Source organism: Oncorhynchus nerka, linkage group LG1, assembly GCF_034236695.1.
Source record: "Oncorhynchus nerka isolate Pitt River linkage group LG1, Oner_Uvic_2.0, whole genome shotgun sequence".
Classification (NCBI taxonomy): Eukaryota; Metazoa; Chordata; class Actinopteri; order Salmoniformes; family Salmonidae; genus Oncorhynchus; species Oncorhynchus nerka.
Window position 1 is genome coordinate 56,413,623 of NC_088396.1, and position 19,528 is coordinate 56,433,150.

The window sequence follows — 19,528 nt, forward strand, 5'->3', positions numbered from 1 at the left end:
AAGGCTGATGGTTATTTTACTGTCGTAGAGGTGAATACTGTTCTAGTTACCCATTCTAAAACTGACTGGAGCTCTATGTTAAGGCTGATGGTTATTTTACTGTCGTAGAGGTGAATACTGTTCTAGTTACCCATTCTAAAACTGACTGGAGCTCTATGTTAAGGCTGTTGGTTATTTTACTGTCGTAGAGGTGAATACTGTTCTAGTTACCCATTCTAAAACTGACTGGAGCTCTATGTTAAGGCTGATGGTTATTTTACTGTCGTAGAGGTGAATACTGTTCTAGTTACCCATTCTAAAACTGACTGGAGCTCTATGTTAAGGCTGATGGTTATTTTACTGTCGTAGAGGTGAATACTGTTCTAGTTACCCATTCTAAAACTGACTGGAGCTCTATGTTAAGGCTGATGGTTATTTTACTGTCGTAGAGGTGAATACTGTTCTAGTTACCCATTCTAAAACTGACTGGAGCTCTATGTTAAGGCTGATGGTTATTTTACTGTCGTAGAGGTGAATACTGTTCTAGTTACCCATTCTAAAACTGACTGGAGCTCTATGTTAAGGCTGATGGTTATTTTACTGTCGTAGAGGTGAATACTGTTCTAGTTACCCATTCTAAAACTGACTGGAGCTCTATGTTAAGGCTGATGGTTATTTTACTGTCGTAGAGGTGAATACTGTTCTAGTTACCCATTCTAAAACTGACTGGAGCTCTATGTTAAGGCTGATGGTTATTTTACTGTCGTAGAGGTGAATACTGTTCTAGTTACCCATTCTAAAACTGACTGGAGCTCTATGTTAAGGCTGATGGTTATTTTACTGTCGTAGAGGTGAATACTGTTCTAGTTACCCATTCTAAAACTGACTGAAGCTCTATGTTAAGGCTGATGGTTATTTTACTGTCGTAGAGGTGAATACTGTTCTAGTTACCCATTCTAAAACTGACTGGAGCTCTATGTTAAGGCTGTTGGTTATTTTACTGTCGTAGAGGTGAATACTGTTCTAGTTACCCATTCTAAAACTGACTGGAGCTCTATGTTAAGGCTGTTGGTTATTTTACTGTCGTAGAGGTGAATACTGTTCTAGTTACCCATTCTAAAACTGACTGGAGCTCTATGTTAAGGCTGATGGTTATTTTACTGTCGTAGAGGTGAATACTGTTCTAGTTACCCATTCTAAAACTGACTGGAGCTCTATGTTAAGGCTGTTGGTTATTTTACTGTCGTAGAGGTGAATACTGTTGCTAGTTACCCATTCTAAAACTGACTGGAGCTCTATGTTAAGGCTGATGGTTATTTTACTGTCGTAGAGGTGAATACTGTTCTAGTTACCCATTCTAAAACTGACTGAAGCTCTATGTTAAGGCTGATGGTTATTTTACTGTCGTAGAGGTGAATACTGTTCTAGTTACCCATTCTAAAACTGACTGGAGCTCTATGTTAAGGCTGTTGGTTATTTTACTGTCGTAGAGGTGAATACTGTTCTAGTTACCCATTCTAAAACTGACTGGAGCTCTATGTTAAGGCTGTTGGTTATTTTACTGTCGTAGAGGTGAATACTGTTCTAGTTACCCATTCTAAAACTGACTGGAGCTCTATGTTAAGGCTGATGGTTATTTTACTGTCGTAGAGGTGAATACTGTTCTAGTTACCCATTCTAAAACTGACTGGAGCTCTATGTTAAGGCTGTTGGTTATTTTACTGTCGTAGAGGTGAATACTGTTGCTAGTTACCCATTCTAAAACTGACTGGAGCTCTATGTTAAGGCTGTTGGTTATTTTACTGTCGTAGAGGTGAATACTGTTCTAGTTACCCATTCTAAAACTGACTGGAGCTCTATGTTAAGGCTGATGGTTATTTTACTGTCGTAGAGGTGAATACTGTTCTAGTTACCCATTCTAAAACTGACTGGAGCTCTATGTTAAGGCTGTTGGTTATTTTACTGTCGTAGAGGTGAATACTGTTCTAGTTACCCATTCTAAAACTGACTGGAGCTCTATGTTAAGGCTGATGGTTATTTTACTGTCGTAGAGGTGAATACTGTTCTAGTTACCCATTCTAAAACTGACTGGAGCTCTATGTTAAGGCTGATGGTTATTTTACTGTCGTAGTCGAGGTGAATACTGTTGAGTCATCAACGTACATAGACACGCAGGCTTTATTCAAGGGCAGTGGATGGTCATTTGTAAAAACAGGAAACTGTAATGGCCCTAGCCGGCTGCCCTGCGGTAAACCACACTCAACTGAATTTGCATGAAAGAGGATTCCATTAACGAAAACACTCTGTGTTCTAATAGATACAGTTGAAGTTGGAAGTTTACATACACCATAGCCAAATACATTTAAACTCCACAATTCAAAGTTTTTCCACAATTCCTGACATTTAATCCTAGTAAAAATTCCCTGTCTTAGGTCAGTTAGGATCACCACTTTATTTTAAGAATGTGAAATGTCAGAATAATAGTAGAGAGAAAGATTTATTTCAACTTTTATTTATTTCATCACATTCCCATACACTCATTTAGTATTTGGTAGCATTGGCTTTAAATGGTTTAACTTGGGTCAAACATTTCAGGTAGACTTCCACAAGCTTCCTACAATAAGTTGGGTGAATTTTGGCCCATTCCTCCTGACAGAGCTGGTATTACATTACATTTAAGTCATTTAGCAGACGCTCTTATCCAGAGCGACTTACAAATTGGTGCTTTCACCTTATGACATCCAGTGGAACAGCCACTTTACAATAGTGCATCTAGGTCTTTTAAGGGGGGGGGGAGAAGGATTACTTTATCCTATCCTAGGTATTCCTTAAAGAGGTGGGGTTTCAGGTGTCTCCGGAAGGTGGTGATTGACTCCGCTGTCCTGGCGTCGTGAGGGAGTTTGTTCCACCATTGGGGGGCCAGAGCAGCGAACAGTTTTGACTGGGCTGAGCGGGAACTGTACTTCCTCAGTGGTAGGGAGGCGAGCAGGCCAGAGGTGGATGAACGCAGTGCCCTTGTTTGGGTGTAGGGCCTGATCAGAGCCTGGAGGTAGTGAGGTGCCGTTCCCCTCACAGCTCCGTAGGCAAGCACCATGGTCTTGTAGCGGATGCGAGCTTCAACTGGAAGCCAGTGGAGAGAGCGGAGGAGCGGGGTGACGTGAGAGAACTTGGGAAGGTTGAACACCAGACGGGCTGCGGCGTTCTGGATGAGTTGTAGGGGTTTAATGGCACAGGCAGGGAGCCCAGCCAACAGCGAGTTGCAGTAATCCAGACGGGAGATGACAAGTGCCTGGATTAGGACCTGCGCCGCTTCCTGTGTGAGGCAGGGTCGTACTCTGCGGATGTTGTAGAGCATGAACCTACAGGAACGGGCCACCGCCTTGATGTTATTTGAGAACGACAGGGTGTTGTCCAGGATCACGCCAAGGTTCTTAGCGCTCTGGGACGAGGACACAATGGAGTTGTCAACCGTGATGGCGAGATCATGGAACGGGCAGTCCTTCCCCGGGAGGAAGAGCAGCTCCGTCTTGCCGAGGTTCAGCTTGAGGTGATGATCCGTCATCCACACTGATATGTCTGCCAGACATGCAGAGATGCGATTCGCCACCTGGTCGTCAGAAGGGGGAAAGGAGAAGATTAATTGTGTGTCGTCTGCATAGCAATGATAGGAGAGACCATGTGAGGTTATGACAGAGCCAAGTGACTTGGTGTATAGCGAGAATAGGAGAGGGCCTAGAACAGAGCCCTGGGGGACACCAGTGGTGAGAGCACGTGGTGAGGAGACGGATTCTCGCCACGACACCTATAATATATATATATATATATATCCTCAGTGTTCTTTTAGATAGGTAACCCTCAGTGTTCTATTAGATAGGTAACTCTGTGTTCTATTAGATAGGTAACCCTCAGTGTTCTATTAGATAGGTAACCCTCAGTGTTCTATTAGATAGGTAACCCTCAGTGTTCTATTAGATAGGTAACCCTCAGTGTTCTATTAGATAGGTAACCCTCAGTGTTCTATTAGATAGGTAACCCTCAGTGTTCTATTAGATAGGTAACCCTCAGTGTTCTATTAGATAGGTAACCCTCAGTGTTCTATTAGATAGGTAACCCTCAGTGTTCTATTAGATAGGTAACCCTCAGTGTTCTATTAGATAGGTAACCCTCAGTGTTCTATTAGATAGGTAACCCTCAGTGTTCTATTAGATAGGTAACCCTCAGTGTTCTATTAGATAGGTAACCCTCAGTGTTCTATTAGATAGGTAACCCTCAGTGTTCTATTAGATAGGTAACCCTCAGTGTTCTATTAGATAGGTAACCCTCAGTGTTCTATTAGATAGGTAACCCTGTGTTCTATTAGATAAGTAACCCTCAGTGTTCTATTAGATAGGTAACCCTCAGTGTTCTATTAGATAGGTAACCCTGTGTTCTATTAGATAGGTAACCCTGTGTTCTATTAGATAGGTAATTCTGTGTTCTATTAGATAGGTAACTCTGTGTTCTATTAGATAGGTAACCCTGTGTTCTATTAGATAGGTAATTCTGTGTTCTATTAGATAGGTAACTCTGTGTTCTATTAGATAGGTAACTCTGTGTTCTATTAGATAGGTAACTCTGTGTTCTATTAGATAGGTAACTCTGTGTTCTATTAGATAGGTAACTCTGTGTTTTATTAGATAGGTAACCCTCAGTGTTCTATTAGATGGGTAACCCTCAGTGTTCTATTAGATGGGAAACTGGAAAGATCCAGACTGTTGAAAGGGAAACCAGAAAGATCCAGACTCATCCACCGTGACAGAAGAGGAGGATCCAGACTCATCCACCTTGACAGAAGAGGATCCAGACTCATCCACCTTGACAGAAGAGGAGGATCCAGACTCATCCACCATGACAGAATAGGAGGATCCAGACTCATCCACCTTGACAGAAGAGGAGGATCCAGACTCATCCACCATGACAGAATAGGAGGATCCAGACTCATCCACCTTGACAGAAGAGGATGATCCAGACTCATCCACCATGACAGAATAGGAGGATCCAGACTCATCCACCTTGACAGAATAGGAGGATCCAGACTCATCCACCTTGACAGAAGAGGATCCAGACTCATCCACCTTGACAGAAGATGAGGATCCAGACTCATCCACCGTGACAGAAGAGGAGGATCGAGACTCATCCACCGTGACAGAAGAGGAGGATCGAGACTCATCCACCGTGACAGAAGAAGAGGATCCAGACTCATCCACCGTGACAGAAGAGGATCCAGACTCATCCACCTTGACAGAAGAGGATCCAGACTCATCCACCATGACAGAATAGGAGGATCCAGACTCATCCACCTTGACAGAAGAGGATGATCCAGACTCATCCACCATGACAGAATAGGAGGATCCAGACTCATCCACCTTGACAGAATAGGAGGATCCAGACTCATCCACCTTGACAGAAGATGAGGATCCAGACTCATCCACCGTGACAGAAGAGGAGGATCGAGACTCATCCACCATGACAGAAGAAGAGGATCCAGACTCATCCACCGTGACAGAAGAGGAGAAACCAGACTCATCCACCGTGACAGAAGAGGATCCAGACTCATCCACCCTGATAGAAGAGGAGGATCCAGACTCATCCACCATGACAGAAGAGGAGGATCCAGACTCATCCACCATGACAGAAGAGGAGGATCCAGACTCATCCACCGTGACAGAAGAGGAGGATCCAGACTCATCCACTGTGACAGAAGAGGCGGATCCAGACTCATCCACCATGACAGAAGAGGATCCAGACTCATCCACCGTGACAGAAGAGGAGGATCCAGACTCATCCACTGTGACAGAAGAGGCAGATCCAGACTCATCCACTGTGACAGAAGAGGCAGATCCAGACTCATCCACTGTGACAGAAGAGGCAGATCCAGACTCATCCACCGTGACAGAAGAGGATCCAGACTCATCCACTGTGACAGAAGAGGAGGATCCAGACTCATCCACTGTGACAGAAGAGGCAGATCCAGACTCATCCACTGTGACAGAAGAGGAGGATCCAGACTCATCCACCGCGACAGAAGAGGAGGATCCAGACTCATCCACCGTGACAGAAGAGGAGGATCCAGACTCATCCACCGTGACAGAAGAGGAGGATCCAGACTCATCCACCATGGCAGAAGAGTTCTGTTCAAATACCTCGAAGTGGTGGATTTTCAGTCTTGCGGAATATACCCAAAATAGTGTTCCATTTGGACCTTTTTTATTTTATGGGAATAAATTCTAAATCTGACTCCTTCTGATTGAATCTTGCTTGTTGTGGCAAAGTCCCACTAGATTGGATGGATCTTTATTGGCAAATGAATAGAATAGTCCGTAAACCACTTAAAACAATTGAATTAAGAAATAAACTTAAAGGAATTAATTAATTTAAACAAATAAAATAACCCTTTATTGAAGAACATGATCATCCCAGGGTTCTCCTATATGGTTAATCTATTAAAAAGACATTTCCTATGCACTAATATATACACATGATATCGACTTGATACATCCAGGGTTCTCCTATATGGTTAATCTATTAAAAAGACATTTCCTATGCACTAATATATACACATGATATCGACTTGATACATCCAGGGTTCTCCTATATGGTTAATCTATTAAAAAGACATTTCCTATGCACTAATATATACACATGATATCGACTTGATACATCCAGGGTTCTCCTATATGGTTAATCTATTAAAAAGACATTTCCTATGCACTAATATATACACATGATATCGACTTGATACATCCAGGGTTCTCCTATATGGTTAATCTATTAAAATGCACTAATATATACACATGACATTTCTCTATGCAAAAGACTAATATATATACACATGATATCGACTTGATACATCCAGGGTTCTCCTATATGGTTAATCTATTAAAAAGACATTTCCTATGCACTAATATATACACATGATATCGACTTGATACATCCAGGGTTCTCCTAGTTTACTTTTTTATTTTTTTATGTGTAATTATACAATATTCGTTGGATTCCATGATTTTAAAGCGATAGCAAACAAGTTCCTCGTGATGATATCAAAGAGCATATAACAAGGAGAAAACACTGGATAAATTGCACTTTCAGTCAATTGTACAATAAAGGTGATCAATAAACATGACCGTCCTGAGGTAAAACCAACCGCTCTTACAGTAAGTATATGGTAAAGATGGGATACACCCCTGTGAGGAATGAGATACATCCCTGTGAGGAATGAGATACATCCCTGTGAGGAATGAGATACACCCCTGTGAGGAATGAGATACACCCCTGTGAGGAATGAGATACACCCCTGTGAGGAATGAGATACACCCCTGTGAGGAATGAGATACACCCCTGTGAGGAATGAGATACACCCCTGTGAGGAATGAGATACACCCCTGTGAGGAATGAGATACACCCCTGTGAGAAATGAGATACACCCCTGTGAGGAATGAGATACACCCCTGTGAGGAATGAGATACACCCCTGTGAGGGCTGAAGTACACCCCTGTGAGGAACGAGATACACCCCTGTGAGGGCTGAAGTACACCCCTGTGAGGAACGAGATACACCCCTGGAGTACAACCCTGGGGTACCTGGAGTACAACCCCTATAGGGCCTGGTGTCAATCTACAGGGTTGACAGTGTCCTCCTCCGTCCTCATCTCCTCCTCCTTGACCTCAACTGGACTGTTCAGAGCTGAGGAATAGAACACAGCAAACAGGAAGAGAAAAACAAGTTAGTATATCTTAGTTTTAATAGAAGCCTGTGATCTGTAGTGTACCAGTCACCATGGTTACCTACTCCTGAGACCCTCAGCCTGTGATCTGTAGTGTACCCAGTCACCATGGTTACCTACTCCTGAGACTCTCAGCCTGTGATCTGTAGTGTACCCAGTCACCATGGTTACCTACTCCTGAGACCCTCAGCCTGTGATCTGTAGTGTACCCAGTCACCATGGTTACCTACTCCTGAGACCCTCAGCCTGTGATCTGTAGTGTACCCAGTCACCATGGTTACCTACTCCTGAGACTCTCAGCCTGTGCTCTGTAGTGTACCCAGTCACCATGGTTACCTACTCCTGAGACTCTCAGCCTGTGATCTGTAGTGTACCCAGTCACCATGGTTACCTACTCCTGAGACTCTCAGCCTGTGATCTGTAGTGTACCCAGTCACCATGGTTACCTACTCCTGAGACTCTCAGCCTGTGATCTGTAGTGTACCCAGTCACCATGGTTACCTACCCCTGAGACTCTCAGCCTGTGATCTGTAGTGTACCCAGTCACCATGGTTACCTACTCCTGAGACTCTCAGCCTGTGATCTGTAGTGTACCCAGTCACCATGGTTACCTACTCCTGAGACTCTCAGCCTGTGATCTGTAATGTACCAATCACCATGGCTACCTACTCCTGAGACTCTCAGCCTGTGATCTGTAGTGTACCAATCACCATGGCTACCTACTCCTGAGACTCTCAGCCTGTGATCTGTAATGTACCAGTCACCATGGTTACCTACTCCTGAGACTCTCAGCCTGTGCTCTGTAATGTACCAGTCACCATGGTTACCTACTCCTGAGACTCTCAGCCTGTGATCTGTAGTGTACCAGTCACCATGGTTACCTACTCCTGAGACTCTCAGCCTGTGATCTGTAGTGTACCCAGTCACCATGGTTACCTACTCCTGAGACTCTCAGCCTGTGCTCTGTAGTGTACCAGTCACCATGGTTACCTACTCCTGAGACTCTCAGCCTGTGATCTGTAGTGTACCAGTCACCATGGTTACCTACTCCTGAGACTCTCAGCCTGTGATCTGTAGTGTACCAGTCACCATGGTTACCTACTCCTGAGACTCTCAGCCTGTGATCTGTAGTGTACCAGTCACCATGGTTACCTACTCCTGATTTTGCCCTGAGACTCTCTGCATCCCAAATGGAATCCTATTCCATATATAGTGCAATACTTTCGATCAGGGCTCTCATCAATAGTAGTGCACTATATAGGGAATAGGGAGCTATTTGGGATGCAACAGACACACCACAGGAAGTCAACAGACACACCACAGGAAGTCAACAGCAGCAGTATCTCAGGTCAACTCCCGACTGTCTCACCAATATTAGCAGGAGCCACTATCTGGAAAGGGATGGTCTGTCCGTCCTCCAACAGTATCTGGTGTGTCCCCACGCTCTCGTCCCCTAGAGATGACACGCTGACCACTTGTCCGTCCCCTAACGATGACACCATGACCACCTGACCCATGCCCAGAACCACTGAGGGGTCAGCTAGGGTCATAGCTTCCCTCAGAGAGGGGCTGGACTGGAGGAACTGTGTGGGGCTGGGCAGCTCCAGGAAGTCTGTAGTGACTGTAGACGACTGAGACAGACCTCCGTCAAAAGAACACAGGCCTGGTTGGAGCTGGATACCCTGGGAATGAAACAAGACAGTTGGTTTGCCGAGTGCCTAAGAAAACACAGACATATAACTCTTGTCTGATTCGATTGGATAGGAATTCATCCGTGTGTAAGACATATACGCAGAACATCAGACAGTAGTCCTCTCACCTGTAGCTGGGCAAAGATCTTGGGTTGCAGGGAGCTGAGAGAGCTGAAGAGCTGTACGGCCTCAGGAATGAACGTGTCAGTCCCTTCCAACACTCCTACTCTCTGGAAGGCACCCGAACAGACTGAATAAAGTTGGGGGAAAAACACAGAGCTAGTAAGATAACTATTGGAGCTGGGCTTTCACGGTGACTAGAGGTGACCTTGTCATTACCTTCAGCAGGGGCTGGCGTGAGGGTCAGAGTCACAGTCGTTGGGTCCACTTCAGTCCACTGGAGGGGAAACAGCGAACATCACATGGAGAAAAACAAGTTTTAGATGAAAGAGCTGGGAACACATAAGAAGCCGTGGTGACCCCCCCCCCCCCAGCCAGCTGGAAGGTCTTCCTAGTTACCTGTGTTATATCAGTGGTGACCCCCCCCCCCCCTGCTGGAAGGTCTTCCTAGTTACCTGTGTTATATCAGTGGTGACCCCCCCCCAGCCTGCTGGAAGGTCTTCCTAGTTACCTGTGTTATATCAGTGGTGCCCCCCTAGTTACCTGTGTTATATCAGTGGTGCCCCCCCTAGTTACCTGTGTTATATCAGTGGTGCCCCCCCTAGTTACCTGTGTTATATCAGTGGTGACCCCCCCAGCCTGCTGGAAGGTCTTCCTAGTTACCTGTGTTATATCAGTGGTGACCCCCCCAGCCAGCTGCAAGGTCTTCTGGGCCTCGTGGATGTGGTTCTTTATGTCGTTGACGGTTGGGAAGTAACAGAGGTTATGTCTCTCTGGGACCTCCTCTGATTTAAACATCTCCCGCTCCACAAACCGCCTGGAAGGACAGGAAACAAGACAGGAAGACAGGTTAACACCAGGGACAGGAAACAAGACAGGAAGACAGGTTAACACCAGGGACAGGAAACAAGACAGGAAGACAGGTTAACACCAGGGACAGGAAACAAGACAGGAAGACAGGTTAACACCAGGGACAGGAAACAAGACAGGAAGACAGGTTAACACCAGGGACAGGAAACAAGACAGGAAGACAGGTTAACACCAGGGACAGGAAACAAGACAGGAAGACAGGTTAACACCAGGGACAGTGGTAATACTGGGGACCATGATAGAGGTTAACACCAGGGACAGTGGTAATACTGGGGACCATGATAGAGGTTAACACCAGGGACAGTGGTAATACTGGGGACCATGATAGAGGTTAACACCAGGGACAGTGGTAATACTGGGGACCATGATAGAGGTTAACACCAGGGACAGTGGTAATACTGGGGACCATGATAGAGGTTAACACCAGGGACAGTGGTAACACTGGGGACCATGATAGAGGTTAACACCAGGGACAGTGGTAATACTGGGGACCATGATAGAGGTTAACACCAGGGACAGTGGTAATACTGGGGACAATGATAGAGGTTAACACCAGGGACAGTGGTAATACTGGGGACCATGATAGAGGTTAACACCAGGGACAGTGGTAATACTGGGGACCATGATAGAGGTTAACACCAGGGACAGTAGTAATACTGGGGACCATGATAGAGGTAATACTGGGGACCATGATAGAGGTTAACACCAGGGACAGTGGTAATACTGGGGACCATGATAGAGGTTAACACCAGGGACAGTGGTAATACTGGGGACCATGATAGAGGTAATACTGGGGACCATGATAGAGGTTAACACCAGGGACAGTGGTAATACTGGGGACCATGATAGAGGTTAACACCAGGGACAGTGGTAACACTGGGGACCATGATAGAGGTTAACACCAGGGACAGTGGTAATACTGGGGACCATGATAGAGGTTAACACCAGGGACAGTGGTAATACTGGGGACAATGATAGAGGTTAACACCAGGGACAGTGGTAATACTGGGGACCATGACAGAGGTTAACACCAGGGACAGTGGTAATACTGGGGACCATGATAGAGGTTAACACCAGGGACAGTAGTAATACTGGGGACCATGAGAGAGGTTAACACCAGGGACAGTGGTAATACTGGGGACCATGTTAGAGGTTAACACCAGGGACAGTGGTAATACTGAGGACCATGATAGAGGTTAACACCAGGGACAGTGGTAATACAGGGGACCATGAGAGGGGTTAACACCAGGGACAGTAGTAATACTGGGCTGTTTGATACGGCCCCTGAGGGCCTCCTACTTTGAGCTGTTTGATACGGCCCCTGAGGGCCTCCTTACCTGAGCTGTTTTATATGGCCCCTGAGGGCCTCCTACTCTGAGCTGTTTGATATGGCCCCTGACGGCCTCCTACTCTGAGGGCCTTCTACCCTGAGCTGTTTGATACGGCCCCTGAGGGCCTCCTACTCTGAGCTGTTTGATATGGCCCCTGAGGGCCTCCTACTCTGAGCTGTTTGATATGGCCCCTGAGGGCCTCCTACCTTGAGCTGTTTGATACGGCCCCTGAGGGCCTCCTACCTTGAGCTGTTTGATACGGCCCCTGAGGGCCTCCTACTCTGAGCTGTTTGATACGGCCCCTGAGGGCCTCCTACTCTGAGCTGTTTGATACGGCCCCTGAGGGCCTCCTACTCTGAGCTGTTTGATACGGCCCCTGAGGGCCTCCTACTCTGAGCTGTTTGATACGGCCCCTGGGGCCTCCTACCCTGAGCTGTTTGATACGGCCCCTGAGGGCCTCCTACCCTGAGCTGTTTGATACGGCCCCTGAGGGCCTCTTACTCTGAGCTTTTTGATATGGCCCCTGAGGGCCTCCTTACCTGAGCTGTTTGATATGGCCCCTGAGGGCCTCCTTACCTGAGCTGTTTGATATGGCCCCTGAGGGCCTCCTACTCTGAGGGCCTCCTACTCTGAGGGCCTCCTACCCTGAGCTGTTTGATACGGCCCCTGAGGGCCTCTTTACCTGAGCTGTTTGATATGGCCCCTGAGGGCCTCCTACCCTGAGCTGTTTGATACAGCCCCTGAGGGCCTCCTTACCTGAGCTGTTTGATATGGCCCCTGAGGGCCTCTTTACCTGAGCTGTTTGATATGGCCCCTGAGGGCCTCCTACCCTGAGCTGTTTGATACGGCCCCTGAGGGCCTCCTTACCTGAGCTGTTTGATATGGCCCCTGAGGGCCTCTTTACCTGAGCTGTTTGATATGGCCCCTGAGGGCCTCTTTACCTGAGCTGTTTGATATGGCCCCTGAGGGCCTCTTTACCTGAGCTGTTTGATATGGCCCCTGAGGGCCTCCTTACCTGAGCTGTTTGATATGGCCCCTAAGGGCCTCCTTACCTGAGCTGTTTGCGGACCTGGTACACCTGATGGTACCCCTGCTCCACCAACTCCCTGATCTTCTCTGCCACCCTGGGGTGGAGACGAGATGGTATGGTTCCACCATCCTCCGCACCTTCATCACAGACACATCCCCTCTCCTCCTCCTCCTCCTGCTTCACCTCCTCCTCCATAGGGAGGAAGAGGAGGTCTGGAGGAGGAGGCAGGAGGAGAGCCTCCATGTCATGATAGAGGTGAGCTTTCTGGGTGGGGAGCTGCATGTAGTACCTGTTAACGGGAGAGAATAAACAAAGAAACCGACGTCAATCAATCAATACGTCAATCAATCAATCAGAAGGTTTACTTATTTAAACATTCAGTGTGTTATAAGCCCATACGGGCTGAGCATCCGCAAGGAACTTCAATAATATATATATATATATATATCTCAAATCCAAGTATAAATAGCAGAATCCATCAATGCCTCAGGACCCCGCCCACGTCACACAGGGTCTTCCGGAGGTTGAAGAAGGCTTTCTCCTGTTCCTGACGAACAACCCTCTTGTCTACGTTAGGATCCGTAGGCACCCGGTGCTGAGGAAACTTACACACCTTCTTGATATAGATCCTGAAGAATGAGAGCAATGTCAGAAAATACTAACTAAAATAACACAAAAAAACACACAGCTCTTATGTCCACAGAGTTGGTAGCATATTGTTCTGTTAGCATAGATAGATGGGGTTTGTGTGGATGCGTGTCTACCTGGCAGGGCATGTAGCTTTGTAATCAATGTTCGGACTGATGTTCTGCTCTGCAGTCTTCTTGGGCTGGAGGCCTTTCCTCCTTGGACCATACTGACATTCCATCACTATAGCTCTACTGCCTGGATACAGATGGAGAAAGTAGATGATTCCATCACTATAGCTCTACTGCCTAGATACAGATGGAGAAAGTAGATGATTCCATCACTATAGCTCTACTGCCTGGATACAGATGGAGAAAGTAGATGATTCCATCACTATAGCTCTACTGCCTGGATACAGATGGAGAAAGTAGATGATTCTATCACTATAGCTCTACTGCCTGGATACAGATGGAGAAAGTAGATGATTCCATCACTATAGCTCTACTGCCTGGATACAGATGGAGAAAGTAGATGATTCCATCACTATAGCTCTACTGCCTGGATACAGATGGAGAATTAGGATGATTCCATCACTATAGCTCTACTGCCTGGATACAGATGGAGAAAGTAGATGATTCCATCACTATAGCTCTACTGCCTGGATACAGATGGAGAATTAGGATGATTCCATCACTATAGCTCTACTGCCTGGATACAGATGGAGAAAGTAGATGATTCTATCACTATAGCTCTACTGCCTGGATACAGATGGAGAAAGTAGATCAGGCTTGCATCCCAAATGGCACCCTAGTCCCTCCAAATGGCATCCTAGTCCCTCCAAATGGCACCCTAGTCCCTCCAAATGGCACCCTAGTCCCTCCAAATGGCACCCTATTCCCAGTTGTACTAGCATTATAACTCTGAATATGACCTGGTTTCCATTATTAACTTATCCATTATAACTTATTATTTTTGACCGTATTACGGCCACCCCGGCAGTCATGATCCCAGTAAACATCTACATGACAGTTGAGTCACGGTAATCTCCTGTTTACACGCCTTAGTAGTAGTCACCATCCACCATCATTAATAGACTGACACATTACCTTTGGTTACAGGATCTCTCACTACCGTGACTGTCCATGTCCTCTCTCCTCTCCCTCATTCCTTTAGTTACAGAATATCTCACCAGCGTGAGTGTCCATCTCCTCCTCTCTCCTCTCCTTCATTCCTTTAGTTACAGGATCTCTCACCACCGTGAGTGTCCATCTCCTCCTCTCGCTCTCTCTCTCCTTCATTCCTTTAGTTACAGGATCTCTCACCACCGTGAGTGTCCATCTGCTCTCTCTCTCTCTCCTTCATTCCTTTAGTTACAGAATATCTCAGCACCGTGACTGTCCATCTCCTCTCTCTCTCTCCTTCATTCCTTTAGCTACAGAATATCTCACTACCGTGAGTGTCCATCTCCTCTCTCTCTCTCCTTCATTCCTTTAGTTACAGAATATCTCACTACTGTGAGTGTCTATCTCCTCTCTCCTCTCCTTCATTCCTTTAGTTACAGGATCTCTCACTACCGTGACTGTCCATCTCCTCTCTCTCTCTCTTTCCTTCATTCCTTTAGTTACAGGATCTCTCACTACCGTGACTGTCCATCTCTCTCTCTCTCTCTCCTTCATTCCTTTCTCCCAGAATAGGAAAAATATGGTTTCAATTTTAGTCATATAAGTTAAATTATATTGTTCTTCCTAGAAAATCATATAATATAAAATAATGGCAGAGGACTTATAAGCCTATCTAGTCTGATAACATACAGTATCTAGTCAGATAACATACAGTATCTAGTCTGATAACATACAGTATCTAGTCTGATAACATACAGTATCTAGTCTGATAACATACAGTATCTAGTCTGATAAATGAACAAGCCTACAGTCTGTAGTCAGATAACATACAGTATCTAGTCTGATAACATACAGTATCTAGTCTGATAACATACAGTATCTAGTCTGATAACATACAGTATCTAGTCTGATAACATACAGTATCTAGTCTGATAACATACAGTATCTAGTCTGATAAATGAACAAGCCTACAGTCTATAGTCAGATAACATACAGTATCTAGTCTGATAAATGAACAAGCCTACAGTCTATAGTCAGATAACATACAGTATCTAGCCAGATAACATACAGTATCTAGTCTGATAACATACAGTATCTAGTCTGATAAATTAACTAGTCTACAGTCTATAGCCAGATAACATACAGTCTATAGTCTGATAAATGAACGAGTCTACAGTCTATAGTCAGATAACATACAGCCAGATAACATACAGTATCTAGTCTGATAAATGAACAAGTCTACAGTCTATAGTCAGATAACATACAGTCTATAGCCAGATAACATACAGTATCTAGTCTGATAACATACAGTATCTAGTCTGATAACATACAGTATCTAGTCTGATAAATGAACAAGTCTACAGTCTATAGTCAGATAACATACAGTCTATAGCCAGATAACATACAGTATCTAGTCAGATAACATACAGTATCTAGTCTGATAACATACAGTATCTAGTCTGATAACATACAGTATCTAGTCTGATAACATACAGTATCTAGTCTGATAAATGAACAAGCCTACAGTCTATAGTCAGATAACATACAGTATCTAGTCTGATAACATACAGTATCTAGTCAAATAAATGAACTAGTCTACAGTCTATAGTCAGATAACATACAGTATCTAGTCTGATAACATACAGTATCTAGTCTGATAAATGAACAGGTCTACAGTCTATAGTCAGATAACATACAGTATCTAGTCAGATAACATACAGTATCTAGTCTGATAACATACAGTATCTAGTCTGATAACATACAGTATCTAGTCTGATAACATACAGTATCTAGTCTGATAACATACAGTATCTAGTCTGATAAATGAACAAGCCTACAGTCTATAGTCAGATAACATACAGTATCTAGTCTGATAACATACAGTATCTAGTCAGATAAATGAACTAGTCTACAGTATCTAGTCAGATAACATACAGTATCTAGTCTGATAAATGAACAAGTCTACAGTCTATAGTCAGATAACATACAGTCTATAGCCAGATAACATACAGTATCTAGTCTGATAACATACAGTATCTAGTCAGATAAATGAACAAGTCTACAGTCTATAGCCAGATAACATACAGTCTATAGCCAGATAACATACAGTATCTAGTCTGATAACATACAGTATCTAGTCAGATAACATACAGTATCTAGTCTGATAACATACAGTATCTAGTCTGATAAATGAACAAGCCTACAGTCTATAGTCTGATAACATACAGTATCTAGTCTGATAACATACCGTATCTAGTCAGATAACATACAGTATCTAGTCTGATAACATACAGTATCTAGTCTGATAACATACAGTATCTAGTCTGATAACATACAGTATCTAGTCTGATAACATACAGTATCTAGTCTGATAACATACAGTCTATAGTCTGATAACATACAGTATCTAGTCTGATAACATACAGTATCTAGTCTGATAAATGAACAAGCCTACAGTCTATAGTCTGATAACATACAGTATCTAGTCTGATAACATACCCTATAGTATCTAGTCAGATAACATACAGTATCTAGTCTGATAACATACAGTATCTAGTCTGATAACATACAGTATCTAGTCTGATAACATACAGTATCTAGTCTGATAACATACAGTATCTAGTCTGATAACATACAGTATCTAGTCTGATAACATACAGTATCTAGTCTGATAACATACAGTATCTAGTCTGATAACATACAGTATCTAGTCTGATAACATACAGTATCTAGTCTGATAACATACAGTATCTAGTCTGATAAATGAACAAGTCTACAGTCTATAGTCAGATAACATACAGTATCTAGTCTGATAAATGAACAAGTCTACAGCCTATAGCCAGATAACATACAGTATCTAGTCAGATAACATACAGTATCTAGTCTGATAACATACAGTATCTAGTCTGATAAATGAACAAGCCTACAGTCTATAGTCAGATAACATACAGTATCTAGTCTGATAACATACAGTATCTAGTCTGATAACATACAGTATCTAGTCTGATAACATACAGTATCTAGTCTGATAACATACAGTATCTAGTCTGATAACATACAGTATCTAGTCTGATAACATACAGTATCTAGTCTGATAACATACAGTATCTAGTCTGATAACATACAGTATCTAGTCTGATAAATGAACAAGCCTACAGTCTATAGTCAGATAACATACAGTATCTAGTCTGATAACATACAGTATCTAGTCTGATAAATGAACAAGCCTACAGTCTATAGCCAGATAACATACAGTATCTAGTCAGATAAATGAACTAGTCTACAGTCTATAGCCAGATAACATACAGTATCTAGTCTGATAAATGAACAAGCCTACAGTCTATAGTCAGATAACATACAGTCTATAGCCAGATAACATACAGTCTATAGTCTGATAAATGAACGAGTCTACAGTCTATAGTCAGATAACATACAGTATCTAGTCTGATAAATGAACAAGCCTACAGTCTGATAACATACAGTATCTAGTCAGATAAATGAACAAGTCTACAGTCTATAGCCAGATAACATACAGTCTATAGCCAGATAACATACAGTATCTAGTCTGATAACATACAGTATCTAGTCAGATAACATACAGTATCTAGTCTGATAACATACAGTATCTAGTCTGATAAATGAACAAGCCTACAGTCTATAGTCAGATAACATACAGTATCTAGTCTGATAACATACAGTATCTAGTCTGATAACATACAGTATCTAGTCTGATAAATGAACAAGCCTACAGTCTATAGCCAGATAACATACAGTATCTAGTCTGATAAATGAACGAGTCTACAGTCTATAGTCAGATAACATACAGTCTATAGCCAGATAACATACAGTATCTAGTCTGATAAATGAACAAGTCTACAGTCTATAGTCAGATAACATACAGCATCTAGTCAGATAACATACAGTATCTAGTCTGATAAATGAACAAGTCTATAGCCAGATAACATACAGTATCTAGTCTGATAACATACAGTATCTAGTCTGATAACATACAGTATCTAGTCTGATAACATACAGTATCTAGTCTGATAACATACAGTATCTAGTCTGATAACATACAGTATCTAGTCTGATAAATGAACAAGTCTACAGTCTATAGTCAGATAACATACAGTATCTAGTCTGATAACATACAGCATCTAGTCTGATAAATGAACAAGCCTATAGTCTATAGCCAGATAACATACAGTATCTAGTCTGATAAATGAACAAGCCTACAGTCTATAGTCAGATAACATACAGTATCTAGTCTGATAACATACAGTATCTAGTCTGATAACATACAGTATCTAGTCTGATAAATGAACAAGCCTACAGTCTATAGCCAGATAACATACAGTATCTAGTCTGATAACATACAGTATCTAGTCAGCTAACATACAGTATCTAGTCTGATAACATACAGTATCTAGGCAGATAACATACAGTATCTAGTCAGCTAACATACAGTATCTAGTCTGATAACATACAGTATCTAGTCTGATAACATACAGTATCTAGTCTGATAACATACAGTATCTAGTCTGATAAATGAACAAGCCTACAGCCTATAGCCAGATAACATACAGTATCTAGTCTGATAAATGAACAAGTCTACAGTCTATAGTCAGATAACATACAGTATCTAGTCTGATAAATGAACAAGCCTACAGTCTATAGCCAGATAACATACAGTATCTAGTCTGATAAATGAACGAGTCTACAGTCTATAGCCAGATAACATACAGTATCTAGTCTGATAACATACAGCATCTAGTCAGATAACATACAGTATCTAGTCTGATAACATACAGTATCTAGTCTGATAAATGAACAAGTCTATAGCCAGATAACATACAGTATCTAGTCTGATAAATGAACAAGTCTACAGTCTATAGTCAGATAACATACAGTATCTAGTCTGATAAATGAACAAGTCTACAGTCTATAGCCAGATAACATACAGTATCTAGTCTGATAACATACAGTATCTAGTCTGA

At 43.3% G+C, this 19,528-nt stretch overlaps 1 protein-coding gene across 1 annotated transcript in view; it reads right to left on the reverse strand.

Moving 5' to 3' along the window:
* Positions 1-6,844: 6,844 nt before the first annotated feature.
* Positions 6,845-19,528, reverse strand: part of carf (calcium responsive transcription factor) — a 40,205-nt gene continuing 27,521 nt past the window's right edge. The window contains exons 9-16 of the mRNA XM_065019700.1: positions 13,548-13,668; positions 13,269-13,412; positions 12,806-13,072; positions 10,216-10,369; positions 9,772-9,829; positions 9,561-9,682; positions 9,111-9,423; positions 6,845-7,701 (exon numbers count right to left, since the gene is read on the reverse strand). Of these exons, the coding sequence (XP_064875772.1) occupies positions 7,628-7,701; positions 9,111-9,423; positions 9,561-9,682; positions 9,772-9,829; positions 10,216-10,369; positions 12,806-13,072; positions 13,269-13,412; positions 13,548-13,668 (1,253 nt within the window). The 3' untranslated portion in view covers positions 6,845-7,627. The remainder of the gene's footprint in view (positions 7,702-9,110; positions 9,424-9,560; positions 9,683-9,771; positions 9,830-10,215; positions 10,370-12,805; positions 13,073-13,268; positions 13,413-13,547; positions 13,669-19,528) is intronic.